Below are 21,755 nucleotides of genomic sequence, written 5' to 3'. Positions count from 1 at the left end.
CAATTTAATTCCAAAAATTAACACTTGCAAAACATGCATCCTATAAATAAAAATCATTAATTTGAGAAACATGAAATTTTTGGGTAGATCTGATATTTTTTCATGTGTATGTGTAGATACATACCAACACAATATGTGTACTTGTAGATCTGACAACAGTTCATTGGTAATGTTTTTTAACAAAGATGGAAGCTTGCAATCTAGTTGAAAATAGGAAAAAAGTTGAAAAAGTGGAAGAATTCATACCTGTTTCTAGATGAAGCCATGATTTTTGTTTCTTGTGGTCCCTCCTTGTCGCAAATGTGGATAGTGTAAGATGTTGGTTTTTAAAGTAATTAAAGTAACTCCTTATGAGGTCTTTGTCATGGACTATTATGTCCTTATGTTAGGCAGCTTTGATAGCAAAAAGTGCATGTGTTACATTGATTTTTTATGATATAAGTGATTCATTAAGTGGGCTAGACCCCTTTTGATCCTATGTGTACTAATATATATATATATATATATATATATATGATTTAAAGTGATATAATTCTATCCCAAATCATTTTGTCCTAAGTTATATAAAATTTATTTTTACCATTTTACAGAATATTAAATTTGAATATATACATTTTTCTTGAAGTTTAACATGTACATTTTAAGAACATAAAGAAATTGCTTTTTTTTCGCGAAAGATTGTATCGCGAATCATCACGACGGCAACGTAGCACATTTTAAGAATAATTATTTTAGTCAACACTAATTGCACATGTGCAGTTAGTGAGTGTTTTTTCAAAGTAGCTAGCCATTCGTGATAAATTCGCTAGAAATTTTTCGCTATATATATAGCACTGTTACTTTTTATGCATACATCAATCTTTAGTTATTTCAGAGATTGCTATAAATAATAAGTATTGCAAAAAAACATGTATCGGAAAACATTTATGCATACCATAAATCCATATATAATTAAAATTTATATATAGATAATGTATGGTAGTGCAATGAAATTTTTATAATTTTTATCACGAAGAATCACACAACTATTAATTGAAACACAAAAAACTAAATTAGGTAATAATATAAGTTCCATCGAAATTACTAATTGTGAATTAGTTACAACCCAAAAAAAGACGATAAACTAAATAAAAGTTGTTCAACCAAATAACAAAACCACAAGTCATTATAAACTTCAAACTTAAGTTAATACATCATTATCAATTAAACTGCTTCCAACATATTCCTCATCAATTCAAAAGCTACCAGCATATCCTTCATCGACGCCTTCTCCTATTGCGTATGACCTCAACATTCATGAATCGGGCATCTTCATCAATATCACAACGCAATGTATCACCAACCCTCAAGTCTTTGTCAAACTTAAAGTCATACCAGCCCTGGCCTAGGTATTTTTCGTGAGTGTATCTGCCTGAAGTGATTATGGTACATCGATAAACTCGTCCTGTGGCAAGATCCCTCAACCTAATCATAGTCTGCTGATCCCCAAGAACATACATTGACGTCTTGTTGGGAAAATGCTACGTAATTAAAAGTGTACAATAAATCAGTACAGAAATACAAATGAAAAATAAGAAACAAAAAATGTGAATATAATGTACTTACAAAAACTTGATTTGTTCGAACGGCTGAATCAGACATCTTCACATCAAACATGTAATAAGAAGAAGGGTCTACAAGGTCTTCCACCTCAGGTTGAATAATAACATCACCATGCTCCTCATGAATCATGTCTTCATCGGATGATATCACAATAGGATTGTCATTGGTAGGAGTAGGAGTCATATTATCTCCATAGGCAGGGTACATTGAAAATCTGTTTACATCTCCTTCAAAATAAAGGACAATGATCATCGGTTTCGTAATGCCATTATTCATCGCAACTCTCCTTCCTGAAGAAAGAAACCATAATCCGTCCTTTGGCTTGAACTTTACAGCGGTAGATTTGTTTGTTGCGGCATCAATGATGCAACCACTTTCTTCAAAATCAAGCTCTTTGTACCAGTGATTCAAAAATTCAGGACATACCTTGATTGCATTCTGATTGGTAATTCATATAAAAAAAAAAAAAAAACAAACTTAGTATTGTATTCTAATTAGTCGCAATTTTCAAATTACGTTAATTATCGGCATCATAAAAATTTAAAATACCTTATCAGGGTAAATGGTAGTTTTGAAGTGCCTAGATGCTTTAGCACGAACTTCAGGTACATTCCTTATATTATAAAAAACACACAATTTATTAAATGAACTATTTTATATAAATGTTTAGTCTAACCTATACTAAAATGAAATGCGGCAGAATTTATAACAATATAAATTTGAAGTTGTATAGACATACACTTTAGCCGAAGGAGGAGTGGGTGGGACCGAAGCAATAGATTTTCCCTTAGCACGAAATTCAAGTACATTCCTTATATTATAAAAAACACACAATTTATTAAATGAACTATTTTATATAAATATTTAGTCTAACCTATACTAAAATGAAATGCGGCAGAATTTATAACAATATAAATTTGAAGTTGTATAGACATACACTTTAGCCGAAGGAGGAGTGGTTGGCACTGAAGCAATAGATTTTCCCTTAGCACGAACTTCAGGTAGATTCCTTATATTATAAAAAACACACAACTTATTAAATGAACTATTTTACATAAATATTTAGTCTAACCTATACTAAAATTAAATGCGGCAGAATTTATAACAACATAAATTTGAAGTTGTATAGACATACACTTTAGCCGAAGGAGGAGTGTGTGGTATTGAAGCAATAGATTTTGCCTTATCAAGCCAGATTTTAAAATTGTTTTCTTCTTTATAGAAAAGTATAACATCAGTTGGTGTGACGAAACCATTAACCCTTGCTACGATGATCCCAGAATGAATAAACCATCTACCGTCACTCCACTTAAAAACAAAACTGGTCGCTTGTTTCTTAAGATTTGTAATAATTCCAGGCTTTTGAAAATCAATGTTGCTTCCATACTTGTTGATCCACTTAGAACAAACCTGTACTTTCTCCTATGATATCAAACAACAAATAGAGAAAATATTGGTATTGGTATTGTATTAGTACATATCAAAGTATAAAATTCAATCAAGAACTTTATTATAGATATATTTGAATAGGACAACTACGATACCTTATCCGGGTAAATTCTTGTCGGAAACCAACACGGCAATGTTTTCTCACCTACGGAAAGTCCCCTTGTATATAACAAAACATATATAACTTTAGCATGAACTTCAGGTACATTGAATATATAATCAAATACACACATTTGTTTTAAATTAAATATTTGATATAAATATTTATTCTAACCTATACACAGAATGAAATGCAGCTGATTTGATCAAAACATAAATTGTAAAGTTGTATACACATACACGTTAGCCGAAGGAGGAGTGGGTGGCACTGAAGCAATAGATTTTGCCTTATCAAGCCAAATCTTGAAATTGTTATCTTCTTTATAGAAAAGTATAACATCAGTTGGTTTGACGAAACCATTAACCCTTGCTACCATAATCCCAGAATGTATAAACCATCTACCGTCACTCTGCTTAAAAACAAAACTGGTCGCTTGTTTCTTAAGATTTGTAATAACTCCAGGCTTTTGAAAATCAATTCTGCTTCCATACTTGTTGATCCACTTAGAACAAACATGAATTTTCTCCTATGATATAAAAAAATATTGGTATTTGTATTAGTTCATATGAAAGTATAAAATTCAATCAAGAACTTTCGTATAGATTTTTTTGAATAGGATGACTACGATACCTTATCCGGGTAAATTCTCGTCGGAAACCAACACGGAATTATTTTGTCACCTACCGTAGGTCCCCTTGTATAACAAAACATATATAAATTATTAGTTTGTAAACATATCATAACCAAATGATTAATTAGTTAATGAGACCACAATTTAAAATGGAAAATTTATATAAGTTACTCATAGTAAGACCATTTGTAAATATCGTTGATTTACTTAATCAAACCATCCTTTAAATGAATGATTTATATAAATGAAACTTAGTAAAACCTTTTGTAACTATCATTGACTAAGTCAAACACTAATTTAGCAAAATGGATTCAGAAATTCTAATTATATATAAGTCAAACCCTAATTTAGTAAAAAACGTTTTTTGACTAATAAATATATAAGTCAAACCCTAATTCCCAAATTGCATGTGTAGCTCTGACAAAAGTACATGTATAGTGTACATTAAGTATTGCGATGCAGAGCAAAATAGGGAACAAAAGTAAAGTATTCATTTATTGTATAGGAACAAATTAGCTTTATTAACATATAAGAACCTGGAAGAAGACGCCATTGTCGATGGTCCCAAGTGTTGCCGGTCCTAATGCGTGTGTGTGAGCCCCTTTGTCGCTGTCGTTGTCGTCTACGCTATCGCATGATCAAGGAAGAAACATATGGACATTAGCTCTCCTTGCGTGGATAAGGTTTGGTGAAACCTTTTGAGATCGTGTAACCGTTCATCAATTTTTGTTTGTTGACATAAGATTAACTGGACCGGGCTATCCCAACCTTATATTGATTTTAGTATTAGGCCCAAGCAACAATAAACTCCATTCATTGTGACAAATCGTTTTTCATACACCAGGCTTTATTAAAAATACACATTCTACCCCAATAAAATATAAGTGTATTTACACATTTTGTATTTTGTCAATTAACACTGAAAAATATTAGAATAATTTTACATACCTGAATATTATTCGTAAGTTTAATTGAATATATTTTTCAACCTTCTTCTCTTTACGTGGAGATTCAACTAACAACTTATCTCAAATAAATACCCATTATAATAAAAGAAATATTATATAAATACTTTAACAATTAAACCCAAAAAAACCAAACACTATATATCTTTAGTGTTTGGATGTTCTTATATGACAACCGCTTGATCGGATCGGAATTTGAATTCGCATACATATATATATGAATGTTGCTTCCTTCATTCAATATCCTTAGCAAATGGGCCGCAAAACATTGGATCCATTGCAGTAGGCCTAACATAGTACGCTCAAATTAAAGCTTTTCATCTATGCCAATATTTAAATTTTGAAGCCGCTTCATAGGGATCATAAGCATGGATGAGCTGTCCCTTTTATGATCACGAATGGATGAGGCCGTCCCTTTTATAGATATTGTTACTCATCTTCCTTATTTATCTACTTTTTAATGTTTTCTCCCTGTCATTAATCGTCTTGCATGTCACAAGCAACAATTTCGTATAACCCTCATGGATTTTATGCATAATTTAAGGAATAAAACTCTCTCATAAGAAACATGTAACTAAAAATTATTGTGTTAATACTATTCGTCAGTTTAATTATATAGAGTGAGAGAAGTTCAAAAGAGAAGCAATTTGACTTTATAATGAAATTAAATCATAAAACAACAGATGGATAAGCAGTTTGAAACCTTTGGAGATTGTGGCTTGTGTCATTGAAGATGGTTGATTCATGGAGAGAGAGATGTTTGAAGGAATCAAGAGAAAATGAAGAAAGATGAGTAAGATATTGAGTTTACATATTGAAAAAGAGAGGGAGAAACCAAATTTTGAACTTGATTCCAAACAAATCAAATAAAACAACAATAGTAGCAGCATCAGTGCTGAAATATCTGACCTGAGAGAGACAGATGAAGGAGGGAAACAACATTCAAATTCATACCCAAAGAAGTAAACAAATTGTCATTTATGCCAGTTTGGATTTTGCTATAGTTTATTGTGAGCTTGACAACTGTCAAATTTTTTTGTCTATGTTTTTAAATTGTTTAATTTTTTTAATTAGACTATATTAGTTATAGTTATTTGATATAATGGGTATTTAATATAATAGTATCATATGAATTTATAAAAATATATATTTTTTTCATCGTGTTTTATTTACTTATCATCCTAATATAAACATTTAAATTTTCAACAAATATTTTAAATGTTAAGATTATATTTTTAAATAACTTTGAAAGGTAATGATTTTTAGATAAATATCTTCCACTTTGTTAACATTTTAAAATAATATTACTTTGTAGGCTTCAAATAATAAGATTATATCAATAATAAAAACAAAAAACAAAACCAAAAATAAGGCAAGTAACTAACACGAAATCATAATTAATTATATATATTCCTAATTAACTGCCCACTGCCACTGGGCCAAATAGTACAAAACAACATAAAAATTGAACTAAAACCCTTTTTACTAAATAGGGATTTGATAGTACTGATTATCTTAAAACAAAAAAAATAACCTCAAAATAGACCAACTACCCTGGGCCAACAAAATTACATAATCAACTTCAACAAATACAAAAGCACCTAACAACATATCACACACTTAAATCCTAAGTAATCTTTTCAATTTTGATTGCTCTTTTCAAAAGCTTGATAGGTGCATTGTCATCTTCATCTTCCTTTTGAGGAGAAATTCTCTTGCCTATTTTTTTTCCCTTGATTGCTTTAATGTCAGTTGAACCAATTTGATTAGGAGCTATTATCATGCTAGAACCAGACTCATGAATATCTTCATCAAGATTGACAACATCAGATCTTGTCATTCCCTTAATTTGTTGAATTTTTCCAACAGAACTACCCTCAATGACCATGCCTTTTGCCATTTGTCCACATCCAGCCAATGTTTTCTCTTCCTAACCATCCAAACCTATAGTTAGTCATATAATTATATCTAAAAAATAAAATGTGTAAATTAAGGAATATATATTTACAACAACCTTGATGTTTTTGTTGGCCACAAATTCATCTTTATGAACAACTCCACTATAAGTTTTTTCAACAGCTTCTTCTTTGGTCGTTGTTCCAACGTATTTTTGAAGATCAACCGCCTCAACAACTATGTCCTTTCCTCCTCCCTCTAGACTACTTGCAGCAATTGAAAGCTTATCAAGTGCAAGAAGCAAAAAAAATGTTAGTTAACTGTATACATAACAGCAACTAAATAAAAAAATGTCAACCGATCATAGGCATAATTTACCTTTGAAGACATATCACTTTTCTTTATATCACCACCATCTTTGTTGCGAATATAAGTGTCAAGAGAAGGATCGTCAAGGTCCACAACAGTAGAAGAAAATTTACACATTAAATCTTGGGTACATGCAATAGGAGTATTATCACAAATAACTGACTTTCCTTGGTCTTTGGAGTTACTTTCATTCAATGACAGTGAATCCTAAGACAAACAAATTAACATTAAATATTGGTGCTATGGACTCGCCAATAACTTATATACACTCAACGTATTTAACATGATAGCATACCTCAGATAAGATATTAGTAGAACCACAAACTAATACATCCTTCCCTTTGCCAATCAAAGTACTCAATGAACCAACCTCCTAGTTTAATAAAAAATTTAATCAGTCAATTTGTTTGGAAGACAATGGTATAAAAAACGTAGTATAGAGTTAGATATTGCATACATTGTTTAGCTTGCTAATTGAAGCTTCCTCATGATCCCACTTGTCTTGAAATTGCTTGATTATGTTAGCATCGGTGCAGATTTTTCTGACTTTAAATGTCTGTTCAAATCTAGGATTATTTGAAGGTTTGGTCTCCACTTTAAACAACCAAGTCTTATCAATCAGGCTAGTTAATTGAGATGGAACCCCTCCAACACCAGCAACCTAAAATAAGAACATATTTAAAACACTATCAATATGAAAAACATGTTTAATAAAACTCACACATATTATAATAAATCAGAATATTACCCTTTGGATGTCATCTAACATATCAGCACAGCTCATTTGGAACAAAGAGCTTGCATCTTTGTCAAATATCACAAATGTGGCAGAATCCGTCTGATCAATAACCCTAACCTTCATGCAATACCTTAAACATTGAAACAAATATAAAAGTAAGATAACATCAAGAAGCAACATTTATACTAATATATAAATAAATAAATAAATAAATTCCAGCAAAGGACTACAGTAAGAGGATATACAGTACCTAGGTATAACCTTCAACACATGCTTATTGCATTTGTCGCAAAAAAACATGTTTGAATCTGGAATAACAGATTTGTTACAAACACAAGCAGTGTACCAGAAGCATTCTGGGTTCAAAATCCTTTTGACAGTTGCACAGACAACATTCACGGATTCCTACAAAAAATAATATATGTAATGAAGTATATCAGTTTATAAGAAAGAGCAGATAAATTAAAAAATATTTTTTGTAGGAAATTTTTACATTTGTGGCATCTTTCATGGCCTGCAAAGTGATTCTTGGTGAGTTGAATAGGAACTCATCGAGTGGGCTAACTCCCGGCTCAGCAGTGATTTGGGTAAGCGTCATCGGAGAAGGACTCTCTAGACTTTCAGGCAAGCTTGATAGACAAAAAAAATAAGGATCATTAGATAATAGTTTGTAAATACTTAAGTTAAACTATAATATTAATATAATATAAAAATATATCAATGACACACCTTTCCTTCAAGATTATACTTTCCTGACAATTTGGGTTAAAGAACAGCCGGGTGCAATTCATGCAATTTTGTATATGAATCTTGTCTACAAATTCCATATCAATCACTTCAGTATCGATATGCAAAAAAAAATATATATATAGAAACATATATTATTAACATTATTGTATATATAACAACTTAAAAAAACATATTGATGTGTTAGTCATATAACCTTGAAAAGTCTTTGCCTTTGCAAGTTGTACAATCATAACAGCATTGGTGTGATCTCCAGAAGCAAGAAAATTATTAAGTTCATCAACATAAGGTCCAAACAAAGTGCACTGTAGTTTATGCCTAATAACAAATTATAAACTCAGTTAAAGTGTATCTTTACATTTATTTGTTAATTTTAACAACTGACTAAAAATGGAAGGTAAGGCAGGTCCATACCCATCTGCCTCCAAGGCAACAACATTAAGCTTTGTGCTGCTTCCATTTTGATTGGTTATCTCACGCTCAGTACCCACACCAGTCAAAACACCAATAACATCTGAAATTAACAAAAACAATATCAGGATTTAAAAATACAGCAATTTGTAAAACAATGAACATACAAAAAAAAATAAAGGAAATCACATACCCACTAAAAAATCAGTGTCATAACCTCCGCTGACAACATCAGAAATAGGAACCAAATTAAACTGAGACCCAGAAACATCAACATTTGTAAGTCTTTGAACCAATGAACCAAACTGAAAGTTCAATTTATAACGATGGTGCGTGGTACGATAAGCACCACCATTGGTCGAAACACCCATATTTTCAAAACTATACACTTTTCCTTCCATCAAATCATCTTTAAACTTATAAATTAGCGTTTTCTTTATAGTTGCGTGTATCCTTTCACCCTCAGAATCCATCAATACCATTTCGATTGAAAAAGGATTATTAGGACGATTGAAATCACTTACTTCCCAAAGCCTGATAACTTTTGCCTTAAAATTCCATGTAGCTTTGTCTGAATTAATCTCTGAAATGCTTGAAAAATATGTTGGATTACAGCGCATCAAAGCCATTTGGAAACAAAAGTGAATTTTAAAATACTTTTTATAAAAATTGCAATATTAAATTATTTTGGTTAAATAATTAATTAAGACCAAAAAAGGATGAGAGAAAAGAAGTGCAAGCAAATGAATTGCTTGCGGCGCATTTTCACAACTGACCCCTAACCCCTTTATATAGCAAACTATGAAACCCTATTTCAACTAACAAATGAATAAATCTAATGAAACTAAAGGCGGGATTATCAGCAATTTCAAAATTCGAATTTCAAATTGGGTTTAGGGTTTTACCTTTCACCTTTACCGTGAATTTTTGTTGAATCGATGTATGTATTTGGTGGTATTTTGGTTGGTCAGAGATAGATTTTGAATCAACCTGCAACCACAAAGAAAATTATCACTGAAATGGCCATTTTTTCAACCTTGGAGATTGCTTCATGTAAAGACAACAAAAGATTAGCATAAAACAGAATGAGATTTGAATATAGGTAAGGGTAAAGATTGGGATTTCTCCCGATATATGCAGAGTGAGAAGATGAAATTTCATGAATCAGTATTTGTGATATTTGATTATAAAGTTGAAGAAATATTATCAGGATGAGATTAGCCAAAAATGGTAGTCAAAGACTGATGCATCGAACAGAATGAAAGGGACGGATGGAACACGCTTCTGAACACTCTGGCTCTGGTTGTTTATCAAATTTTTTTTTTGGCCGTTAACATATTGTTTCATTTGGGCCGGTCTATATTGGATGAGCCGGTTTATATTGGGCTTATTGCAATGGATCCAATGTGTTATGGCCCATTTGCTGAAACAATTAAAGGAGGGAAACCAAATTCAAATTGATACCCAAAGAAGCAAAAATTTTGTCTTTTAGGCCAGCTAGGATTTTTCCAACTTTGATTGTGAGCTTGACACTTGTAAAATTTTGCCATTTAGATGTGTTGGATGTGTGTAGTTGGAAGGATAGAATAAAATAGGTTTATAACATTAGAGTTGATTAATTTGAGTACAATCATTCAAGAGTTTAAATAGACTATGCTATACCTAATGGGCCTAATTAACAGGCTAAGTAAAACTGAATAAAATCTATAATAATAATAATAATACACTATTTACAACACTCCCCCTCAAGCTGATGAATGGATATCAGGCATTCAAAGCTTGCAAGTACGTTGGTTGAATTGTTGTGCTGGTAAACCCGCCTTTATTAATTTATGCTTCTCTTTGACAGAATGTTTATTATCATAACATAACTTCATAGGATCTTCACATTGTGGTGAGAGTTGTTTAGAAGAGACAAAATTAGACGTAGGACGTCTATATATGGAGGGACATGATCTCTTTTCTCTTCTCAAAGCAAGAGGTACATCATTCGGGTCAGTATCACAAGTATCAGAAATATGAGAATTATCTATAGGATGGACATTTTCAGTGCTTACCACCGGATCATACGATTGAGTTTGCTGTTGGAGCGGGATAAGTTTACTTCACCTCTGATACACCCGAGTTGGTACTGAAGGTATTGATCCCTCCAAAACAGAAGACATTGGAGGACAAGGAACACTTATAGACTCAGGTTCAAGAGTGGGTGCATGGACATGTGTTCTAGGGAGACTAGGACCCATAACCAGAAGCTCAGACTCAGACTCTAAGTCATTTACATTCTCCCCTTAAGACTGAGGGCAAGAAAAGTACGACACATTTTCATGAAAAGTGACATCTTTGGAGACAAAAAAATTACGACTGGGAGGATGATAACATTTGTACCCCTTTTTGTTAGGTGTGTAACCCAGAAAGATACACCTGACAGCACGAGGATCCAACTTGTTGCGATATTGTTTATGAACATGAACAAAAGCAACACAACCAAACACACGAGTCTTAAGATTCTGTAATATAGGAGCAGAAGGAAAATGTGAGAGCATAAATTTAACGGGACTGGTATTACCTAAAGCACGAGATATGACTCGATTAATCAGATAGACAACAGTAAGAACTGCCTCTCCCCAATATGAAGTGGGAACAGACATTTGAAACATAAGACATCGAGCAACTTCAAGTAAATGACGGTTTTTTCTTTCTGCGACACCATTTTGTTGAGGGGTGTCGACACATGTGAATTCATGGATTATGCCATGTTTACTAGTGAAGTTAGAAAAAGTATGATTGACATATTCTCTACCATTGTCTGAACGAATTCTTTTGATACCTTTCCCAAATTGTGTTTTGACCATATTATAAAATTGAATAAATAATTGTGGTACTTCTGATTTAGCATTCATCAAAAAAACCCAAGTTAACATGGCAAAATCGGAATATGCAACAAAATCGGAATATGCAGCAAAATCAGGCACACATTGCAAAGGGAGAAACAGACTTGTCCTCTTTCAGTCAGGATGACGTTGAACGTTTACAGTCTATTCTTGCTTCTATTAGTAAGCCTTCTGCATCTGGGTCTCTAGCAATTACTGGTAAGAATGTGTACTCCCGATCCTTTACTGTTTGTGGTGTTATCCCCAAAAAAGCTTGGATTCTTGGCTCTGATACCATGTTGTAATATAGAATAAAATAGGTTTAACATTAGAGTTGATTAATTTGAGTACAATCATTCAAGAGTTTAAATAGACTATGCTATACCTAATGGGCCTAATTAACAGGCTAAGTAAAACTGAATAAAATCTATAATAATAATAATAATATACTATTTACAACACTAAATATAATACCTTATTGAGATTTTTCTCTGTCTCTTTTTATAAAACCCTTTCAAATTTCCAAGGACAAATATACTTCCGCGTAGAAATTGCAAAAATGTAGACACACATATTATTATATGAGTAGACATATAAGTATGCGTAAAAATAATACAAATAGATAAATGTATTATTATTATATAATTAGAAATATAGGTCATCATAAAATTATAAAAACTTAAAATATGCATATCTCCATAAAAAAATAGACACATATGAAGAAATATAGGTCCATGGATCATATATACTAATAATGTCAAGTCATTATACTTTTCCACACACTTCACACTTAAATGACTTGAATTGCCCCATAAAATTGCAAAACATATGGTATAGCATAGAAAACCAACATGTGACAAAGGGTAGGAAAGAAATTTCATTAGTTGTTTTAATAGATTTATATGATTGCTCTGCCCATGAAATAAACATGGCCTTTTGTTGATTTTTTTTTTTAAAAAAAATCCAAGGACACTCACAATTCATCATAGGATATCTTATCCCAAGGGGACAAGAACAGGGGAGAGTAAAGTGGTCTTTGGACACGAAACAAAGTCAGTCTAAAATGGTGAGGTTTAGATGCTTCTTTAACATGCTCCTTATCCTCTTACACCTTGTGTTTGCAACATCTGAATCAAATATTGTGAAGTTCCTTCCTGGATTTCAAGGGCCACTTCCTTTTGTACTAGAAACTGGATACATTGAAGTAAGTGAAACTAAAGCAGATGAGAATGCAGAAGTGTTTTACTATTTTATTGAATCTGAGAACAATCCTAAAGAAGATCCTCTCTTGCTTTGGCTTACTGGTGGTCCTGGTTGCTCTGGCTTCTCTGGCCTTGCCTTTGAAATAGGTACTAATACTAACTATAGAAAAGACCACTTGTTAATGGTATCATCATTAGAGCAAAATACGTATGAATTGCATAAATATTACATGGCATTGGAGATGCTCTTATTACCATGGTGTGGTGGTGTTACAGGTCCAATAACATTTACTATTAATGAGGAATACAATGGGAGCTTACCAAATTTGGTCTTGAGGCAACATTCATGGACAAAGGCAAGTTGAGTTCAAAGTCCATGAAACACATAATTTATCACAGTTTTTATGTTTCATGAAAATTTAAGCTTAATTATTAAATTTATGCTGAACAGGTGAGTAATATTATATTTTTGGATTTGCCTGCTGGAACTGGATTCTCATATCCCAAAACAGAAACTGCTGTTCAGCAAAGCACCTGGAAACTAGTTCAAAATGCTCATCAATTTCTTAGGAAGGTTAATTATTTTTTCATATAGTATCACAAATAATAGTATCATTCTGCAGCTTGAGTAAAATAAATTGTAATAATCATCTTTAATCATTTGTTGTAGTGGCTAATTGATCATCCAAAATTTCTATCAAATGAAGTGTACATTGCTGGTGACTCATACTCGGGCATTCCTGTCCCTATTATTGTTCAAGAAATTTCATATGGTATACTATACTATACTATACATTCACAAATGAGTCAAATCAAAATTTTCATTAAATAACTGATGTATCATGTTTATAATATATATTAGACTAATTGAGACTAAATTTTCTTTTCTACAGGAAATGATGATGGTCTCCAACCGTGGATAAACCTCCAGGGATACATACTGGGAAATCCCTTAACAACACCAAAAAACAATGACTACCGAATACCATTTAATCATAGAATGGCACTAATTTCTGATGAACTCTACTTGGTAACTTTATTTTTTATGAATCAATAATCAATATTGTGTTGGATTTTTAATTCAATGTTGGACTTATATGTGAATAATTATGTGTTGTGAACTGTCACTTAAGTTAAGTCCAATTATAAGTGATCTACTAAGGTTTGACTAAAGTGGACTTATGAGTATCTAATAGGATGTGGGCCTTTAATGTGTAGAGACCAAAGGGTAATTCTATTTTGTGATGGGTTAAAAATAGAAATACCAATAGTTAACCCTAATTTTGGGTTATATAAATAAAGAGGTTATGGTCCCCGGGTCGCACACGGTTTCTGGACTCTTTGTTGACATCCCATTATCACAAAGATACGAGAGAATATCTAAATGCTTCTCTCATAGAGAGTGTGTTGATCTGGAAGACCAAACCACAATACTAATCGGTACTATATGAACTCAGGTACGCTTCTGCGCTTATACTTATGTTTACGGTATTTCTTAATGATTAACATGATTGGATTCTAGGGTTTACGAATTAAGTTTATATCCAACAAGTGGTATCAGAGCTTGTCATGTTTGATCATTAAGAAAATAAGGTTTATTTTTATTCTTCTTGCCGAATTCAGTTTTCTGACGTTCATGTTTATATTGAGCGTGTTGTTCATATGGTTTCGTTTTCAATTTTAACTTCACGATTCTAAGTTATATACATGGACATCGTTTCGGTTTATGTGCGTTAACTGCACACATTATTTATTTTTTGGTATTCACACAATGGGTCTAATTTTATGCTAAAGTTCAATTTCATATATAGGCTGCTTTTCCATTTATCAGACATATCAATTGGCAGTGATGAATATGATTGTTTGCATTAATATTTTATGTCAATTGGCAGTGATCTATTCATATTGGGATTTTTAGCAATTCGCAAGGGTTTGTTTATTTACTTTTGTGATCGTGAATTTTCAGCCCTCTAGATTGATAAAATAAAATTGCGGTATGGCTTTTATTGTGTTTCATGATAAAATAAAGTTGAGATGATTTCTATATAATGCTTCCGTTTCTTTTGATTCAAAGATTTAAGGTCTAGCTTGTTATTTTTTGTCTCAACTTTATATACAGATTTTTTTTTTTTTTAACAAGTATATACAGACTTGTTGTTTGGTCTTAATTGATGGATTTCAACTTCAGAAGCATTATAGACTTTGTTTGGCCTCAATTGCCAAGTTTGGTTTTAATCTAAATGGATATACGCAGTTTGATTCAGTTTCTATCCAGAACATTTGTTTTGTTATATTTGCTTTAAGAAATCTTGTTTCAACACAGCTTCAAGTAAAACAGTTTTTCAGAAACAAATTGATTGGAATAAGAATAAGCATTTAATCTATGAGTTACTACTATTTTAAAACAGTGGCTCGTATAAATTCAGATTTAAGTTATGGAAATTGCAAGTTATTCTTGCAAATTTGGTTACAATTTTGGTTAACGGTTCTATAAAATTGCAAGTTGTATTGCTATACTTAGCAAATTTGGTTGTAATTTTGGTTAACGATTCTGGAAAATTGCAAGTTGTATTGCTATACTTAGCAAATTTGGTTGCAACTTTGGTTAAGTAATTTTAATTTAAATATTGGACAATTAAGGTATATATTTTAGAATGAATTGATTGAAGCACTATGTTGCCAAAGTAACCTCTTTTGTGGATATTAATTTATTTTGAAATATAGAATGTTGTTCGCTTGTAACTTATGTGAATATTTAACCGGCCTAAAGGAAGGTGACTATTTTACAGAATTATAAGTGCACCTGTGGTGATAAACGTGTGATAATTATTCGGTTTTACGTGTGAATAGTAAATTGGCCTAAAGGAAAATTTATTATTCGACATGTTCTTATTATCAGTGTTTGATTACTACGTCAAGGTATCACTGAAAAGTTAATATTTTGTCCAAAGATAAAATGTTAATGGATTCCCGATATCTTGTATTGGGATTTACCTTACTTTAAATTTAAAATTACTTTTATATTGAGGCTTATTTGAGCATGTTTTGCTTGATTTTCATTGTCTTCGGTTATGAATGATCTGTTGAAATTTACTTCCAACATCAATATAGTTAAATGGCTCAAACTTCAAGTTCTAGAAAGTAAATCTTTTGATAGTTCTTGAAGTAGGATCTCAACGTTATGTTAAGGATTGATTTTAGCTCACCTATTACGAAATTGGAAAGGTGAGAGAGGTCAAATTGCATATGTTTAATCATCATAAGGAAAGTCATTCTGGAAACATTCTAGGGCAAACTATCTGAAAAGATAAATACGGTAACAGATTTCATTAAGGAAATTGAAAAGAGGTTTCTCAAGAAGGAAAAGTGTGATATATCTACGCTTTTGGGAAACCTTAATTCAATAAAGTATAAGGATGAGCTGCAGATACAGTACCTCAGAAGGAACAACAACATAAATAATTTAAATCAGGTAACAATAGTTGTTTCTTTTGTGGAGCTAAAGGATAAAGGTGCATTACTTTAACTGTCAAACATGACGTGTTAAGGTAGTATAAGGTTTCTCAATTTGGTTTGTTTTGAGGTAAATTTAACTTCGGTACATAGACACACGTGTTGGATAGATTCTGGTACTACAACTCACAATAGTGTGTCTATGCAAGGTTTTATGAATTGTCGGAAACTAATTGATGGTGAAAGATACATCTATAAGGCTGACGATAAAACAGTTCAAGTTGAGGCAATTGAAAAATTTAGATTATTGATAAAGACTGAATTTTATTTGGATTTTGATGAAACTATTTTTGTATTGTTTTTCAGTCGAAATGAAATTTAATTTCTATTTAAGTTTTGAACCTATTTGGTTTTTCTTGATTATTTAGGATTGGAAATTTAAATTGTTTCAAAATTCAAATTAGTTGATTCAAGTTGTTTTTGGGTCAGGTTACAACTTACAATAATCTTTATTTATTCTTACACAATTGCTTCATTTAATTAACCAAGGAGAATTCAGGTACATTTGACACAAGAGATTGAGTGACATTTCCAAACGAAAATAGAGAACTTGTGTCAAATGTAATCTCAGACTCGTGTTTTTTCAGAAAAGGGAAAACAAACCAATAAAGGGGATATGTGGCCAATAAGACTTCAGACGTCCTTGAACTTATAAATAATGATATTTGTGTCCATTCTTTACGGTTATTTGGAATGGTAAACAATATTTATAATGTTCATAGACGATTTTCTATATGGCATAATTTATCTCATTCATGATATATGGAAGTCATTGGACGTGTTCAATTTTTATTCAGGCTGGAGTTGTGAATCAACTTGACTAAAGAATCAAAAGAGTTAAGTTTAACCGTGGTGGTAAATACTATGGTAGATTTAACAATTCAGGTGAACAACGTCCAATAATTTTATTTTTTATTTGTTTTCAAAATTAAAACTGCAGCATATGTCCTAACTATTTTATAGGATACTCTAAAAGGATCTAGGGGTACAAGTTTCATGATCCCACAATTAAGTTTGGTTTTTGAATCAGGAAATGTCAATTCTTTGAGGATGTCGAGTTTGCAAGGGGAGATATGGTTATGGACTTTGTTTTGAAGAGGAATATATTTATATTCCCACAGGTGTCTAACTCCCCATACAAGAAGTTGTTTCAGAAGAACAAACTCTTACACCTCAAGAACATATGTCATTCAGGAGATCCACGAGAGAAAAGAGAAATACAATGCCAAATAAAGACATTGTATCTCTCCAAGGACATGAGGTTAACATTGGAATGATGAATGATGGATGATGATCTGATCATATTTCATCAAGCAATGGAAAGTTCTAACTCTTAAAGGTGGATCGATGACATGAATAAAGTGATGAAATCCATAAAGGACAGTGACATTTGGTATCTTATCCCATTGTCATAAGGTGCAAAATGATTCAAAAGGCAATGTGGAGAGGTAAAAGGTTCGTCTTGTCACAAAGGGATTTACATATAAAGAAGGCATTGGTTATAAAGAGACTTTATTTTCGGTTTCTTTGAAAGACTCTTTTAGGACCACAATGGCATTAGTGATGCATTTAGAACTTGAGTTACATCGAATGAATCTAAAGACATTGTTTCTAAATGGTAACATTAACGAAACAATGTATATGGTGCAACCAGAAAATTTTGTATCAAAAGATTCAAAATATATGGTTTGCAAATTTAAGAAATCCATTTATAAACTCAAGTAAGCATCTCAACTATGGTATTTCAAAATTCATAAGGTGATCATCTCGTTTGGTTTTGAGGTGAATTGTTTGATGATTGTATATACCATGAGTTCTGTGGGAGCAAATATTTTTTTTTGTTTTATATGTCGATGACAAGACAATAAACCATGTGATACCCTTTGGCTAAGGAAGAAAAGTTTAGTCTCAATGAATGCCCTATGAGTAACTTTAAGAAAAAATAAATACAAAAGATTTCTTATGCAAAAGTCGTAGGGAGTCTAATGTATGTTCAGTTTTGTACGCGTTTGGCTATTGCGTACAATTTTTGGCATGTTGGACAGGTATTTAAGAAATTTAAGAATAGACCATTTGAAAGCAGCCAAATGGGTCATACAATACTTAAAGAGAACTAAAAATTACATGCTCATATATTGGAGGTCGGATCATCTTGAGATCATTTGGTATACTGACTCCGATTTTGTTGGATGCAGAGATAACATATCATGAGGCATCCGATTATAGAACTTTGTCACAGGGCTGCGCATAGTGGATAAGGAATTGAAAAACCACTAAAGTTATTTTGTGACAAAAATTCAGTAGTTTTATTTTGAATAACAATAAGAACTTGAAGAAGTTAAACATATAAAAATCAAGTTCTTGTTAAGATTGAGTTCAGAGTGAACAGTTGTCTATATAGCATATCAGTACAAACTCCATATTCGCGGATCCGCTTACTAAAGTTTTCCACCCAAAAGGCTTCATGAGCACATTGTTCGTGTGGGTGTTAAGTCATTAAGTGATATTCAGTTCTAGTGGGAGTTTGTTATTTTTAATGCTTTTATGATATAGACATACTTCAGTTCAAGTAAGGCTTAAGAATAATTTCTGCAGAAATAAAGTTTTGGTATTTTACACTCTGATTTTGGTTAAGGTTTGATCTCACTAAGGATTAAGGAGGACCAGTTGGAATTAGGCATGTTAAGATCACATGACATGAAAATTCCATGCTACGCATCCACATCATGATCCATGTCGTTCTTTTGTGTCCACATGTGTGACCATTGATGGGTTTAGTTACGATAGATGTAACGAAAACTCCTTTGATCCTATGTTGGCATGACTGATGGACCGGATTGATTACATTCAGTATTGACAGTCGTTTGAGCTCATTATGATAATTCTTGCAATACATAATTAATTATGAGGTTACACATATAGTCCAAGTGGGAGATTGTTGGATTTTTAATTCAATGTTGGACTTATATGTGAATAATTATGTGTTGTGAACTGTCACTTAAGTTAAGTCCAATTATAAGTGATCTACTAAGGTTTGACTAAAGTGGACTTATGAGTATCTAATAGGATGTGGGCCTTTAATGTGTAGAGACCAAAGGGTAATTCTATTTTGTGATGGGTTAAAAATAGAAATACCAATAGTTAACCCTAATTTTGGGTTATATAAATAAAGAGGTTATGGTCCCCGGGTCGCACACGGTTTCTGGACTCTTTGTTGACATCCCATTATCACAAAGATACGAGAGAATATCTAAATGCTTCTCTCATAGAGTGTGTTGATCTGGAAGACCAAACCACAATACTAATCGGTACTATATGAACTCAGGTACGCTTGGATTCTAGGGTTTACGAATTAAGTTTATATCCAACATATTGTTCTATTTTTGTTTCCTTGAATTCCAAATGGTTAATACTAACTAACAAGAATATTTTATTCATAACAACAGTCACTGCAAAAGAATTGTAAAGGCAATTATATAAATATAGATCCCCAAAATGAACTTTGTCAGAGTGTCTTCCAATCCTACGAGGAGGTAATAAGGCTTGTAAAACATTACGTTTCTACTAATTAGGTCAAGTTTGATTATAGTTTATGATAGTTTTTCAGTCACAATAAACTTCAGCTATTGCATATTGTTGTGAATTCTTAGACTATTTCAAGAGTGTTCACACTTCATATTTTGGAACCAAAATGCGAATCTGATTATCATAAAGAAGTTCCTAGTAGGAGACATATTGATAAGGCTCACGAAATTTTTAGTTCTTCGCTCACAATGCCACCATCATGTCGGGTAACTTCTCAAAACTAATCTATCATTAGAGTTTGATGTTTACGTAATTATATTTAGACACTCGTATTGTTTTACACCAGTGACACCTGGTTATAAGCGCTAACAATTCAGTTGTCAAAATTGATAAACCTACTACGTAATTAGGTCTTAGAACATTAATTTTTGTCATCTAATTAAAATATCTTATTTTCTTCCTTTTCAATCGATAGACTGATATACAGTTCCTCAGTCCCTATTGGGGTAACGATGATAATGTTCGCAAAGTACTGCACATTCGAAAGGTATTTATTTCTTGACAAAAAAGTTATGTACTTTTATATATGATGCAACATTACACACACAAACTCATGGAATAATCTATCATTACATTGATCCTATTAAAAGGAAACACTTTTCACAAAGAGCCTTTTTCTCTTTCATTTATATTTTTTTAATATGAGTAAATTGCCGTTTGGTTCGAAAGAGCCTTTTGCTTGTTGCTGTTCTTTGCAAGGAGTTGTAGTACGTGATTATGTTTATGTATTGGCAGTCGAATCATTCGCCAATTATTAACTCCGGTTGTTGCTTGCAAGTGTTCACACATTCTTTATGGATTCTCGTTTGTTAGAATTAACTAGGGTAAGTTCCACTGTGTTGTTTTATATCTGTATTACCTTCTTGGGCTGACTTACACTTTTGTGTAGAATGTTTCTTTAGGGCAAGACAGTTCCTCCTTGTATATATTTTTTTTTCTTCTTTCTGTTGATATATTTATGAGCTATAAACATATGGTGGGAGAATTTCTGGATGCCAACATAATTAGGATATTGATCCTTCTCTTGATGTCTAAATGTTGTTGGCTTAAAAAAAAAAGAGTAAATTGATCATTGGACCAAAGTGCTTCAACTTGATTCAAACCTATTTTATGACACCGAGTTAATTGTGGTGGATCACTTTGACTAAAAAATTTAGTTACCGTATCACTTTGACAGCAGTTTCATGCATGACCTAAATTGTCACCAATTTTTATTTTTATTTTTTAAATAAAGATATCATTTGCGCGCAATTGTAAGATTTCTTTTAACAAATATTTTTCCATCCGATCGTGTTAAGGATCAAACACTAAATTAAATAGTTAAAAGTCTCAAGTATCTACCATCTATGTTGGCAAATTCACGCCAATTAGAATAAATACATCTTGACACATTTTTCACACAAAATGCATGAAAATGCAAAGAATTTTCAGGAGAGTTTTTGAAACTAATGCTAGCAAAAGTTACATGTGCTAATACTAAATCTTAACAAAATTGTATTTGAATTCACCACTGTAAACGTTACACACAATTTAATGCTGTGATAGATTTCATTCATTTATTTGAGATTAGATGGTGAAATTTCAACTCAATTTCGTATGGTAAAATCATATTGGCCATTTATTTTAATCAGATGGCTGACATTTATAACTAACTATACACTTAACGGAAAATTCCA

At 32.0% G+C, this 21,755-nt stretch overlaps 2 protein-coding genes across 2 annotated transcripts; one reads left to right on the top strand and one right to left on the bottom strand.

Moving 5' to 3' along the window:
* Nucleotides 1-6,128: 6,128 nt before the first annotated feature.
* Nucleotides 6,129-11,761, bottom strand: LOC123915045. The gene is made up of 14 exons (XM_045966200.1): nucleotides 11,331-11,761; nucleotides 9,815-9,912; nucleotides 9,103-9,492; nucleotides 8,913-9,012; nucleotides 8,695-8,816; nucleotides 8,481-8,565; nucleotides 8,245-8,380; nucleotides 8,002-8,156; nucleotides 7,761-7,881; nucleotides 7,470-7,673; nucleotides 7,308-7,385; nucleotides 7,022-7,219; nucleotides 6,762-6,926; nucleotides 6,129-6,677 (listed from the first exon to the last, which is right to left on the bottom strand). The coding sequence occupies exons 1-14, from the start codon at nucleotides 11,759-11,761 to the stop codon at nucleotides 6,375-6,377; spliced, it is 2,586 nt and encodes an 861-aa protein (XP_045822156.1). The 3' UTR covers nucleotides 6,129-6,374.
* A 972-nt stretch (nucleotides 11,762-12,733) lies between these two features.
* LOC123917613 (serine carboxypeptidase-like 19) lies at nucleotides 12,734-21,090 on the top strand. The gene is made up of 9 exons (XM_045969381.1): nucleotides 12,734-13,128; nucleotides 13,258-13,337; nucleotides 13,433-13,555; nucleotides 13,652-13,754; nucleotides 13,875-14,011; nucleotides 19,941-20,027; nucleotides 20,145-20,285; nucleotides 20,495-20,566; nucleotides 20,749-21,090. Exons 1-9 carry the CDS (start codon nucleotides 12,843-12,845, stop codon nucleotides 20,785-20,787), a joined length of 1,068 nt encoding a protein of 355 aa, XP_045825337.1. The 5' UTR covers nucleotides 12,734-12,842; the 3' UTR covers nucleotides 20,788-21,090.
* Nucleotides 21,091-21,755: the final 665 nt, after the last annotated feature.

The sequence above is a fragment of the Trifolium pratense genome, linkage group LG3, assembly GCF_020283565.1.
Source record: "Trifolium pratense cultivar HEN17-A07 linkage group LG3, ARS_RC_1.1, whole genome shotgun sequence".
In the NCBI taxonomy this organism is placed as follows: domain Eukaryota; kingdom Viridiplantae; phylum Streptophyta; class Magnoliopsida; order Fabales; family Fabaceae; genus Trifolium; species Trifolium pratense.
Note: the sequence above shows the minus strand (reverse complement) of the source record. Positions and strands in the feature narration are given on the sequence as shown.

Excerpts from the sequence above, each read along its gene's own strand:
- LOC123917613 (XM_045969381.1), top strand. The coding sequence starts at position 12,843 with ATGGTGAGGTTTAGATGCTTCTTTAACATGCTCCTTATCCTCTTACAC. Across the intron at positions 13,556-13,651 it reads CTCATCAATTTCTTAGGAAG|TGGCTAATTGATCATCCAAA; the intron begins GTTAATTATTTT and ends CATTTGTTGTAG. Across the intron at positions 13,755-13,874 it reads TGTTCAAGAAATTTCATATG|GAAATGATGATGGTCTCCAA; the intron begins GTATACTATACT and ends TCTTTTCTACAG.
- LOC123915045 (XM_045966200.1), bottom strand. The coding sequence starts at position 11,761 with ATGGTCAAAACACAATTTGGGAAAGGTATCAAAAGAATTCGTTCAGAC. Across the intron at positions 6,927-7,021 it reads AAAGTGATATGTCTTCAAAG|CTTTCAATTGCTGCAAGTAG; the intron begins GTAAATTATGCC and ends GCACTTGATAAG. Across the intron at positions 6,678-6,761 it reads TGGCCAACAAAAACATCAAG|GAAGAGAAAACATTGGCTGG; the intron begins GTTGTTGTAAAT and ends TTGGATGGTTAG.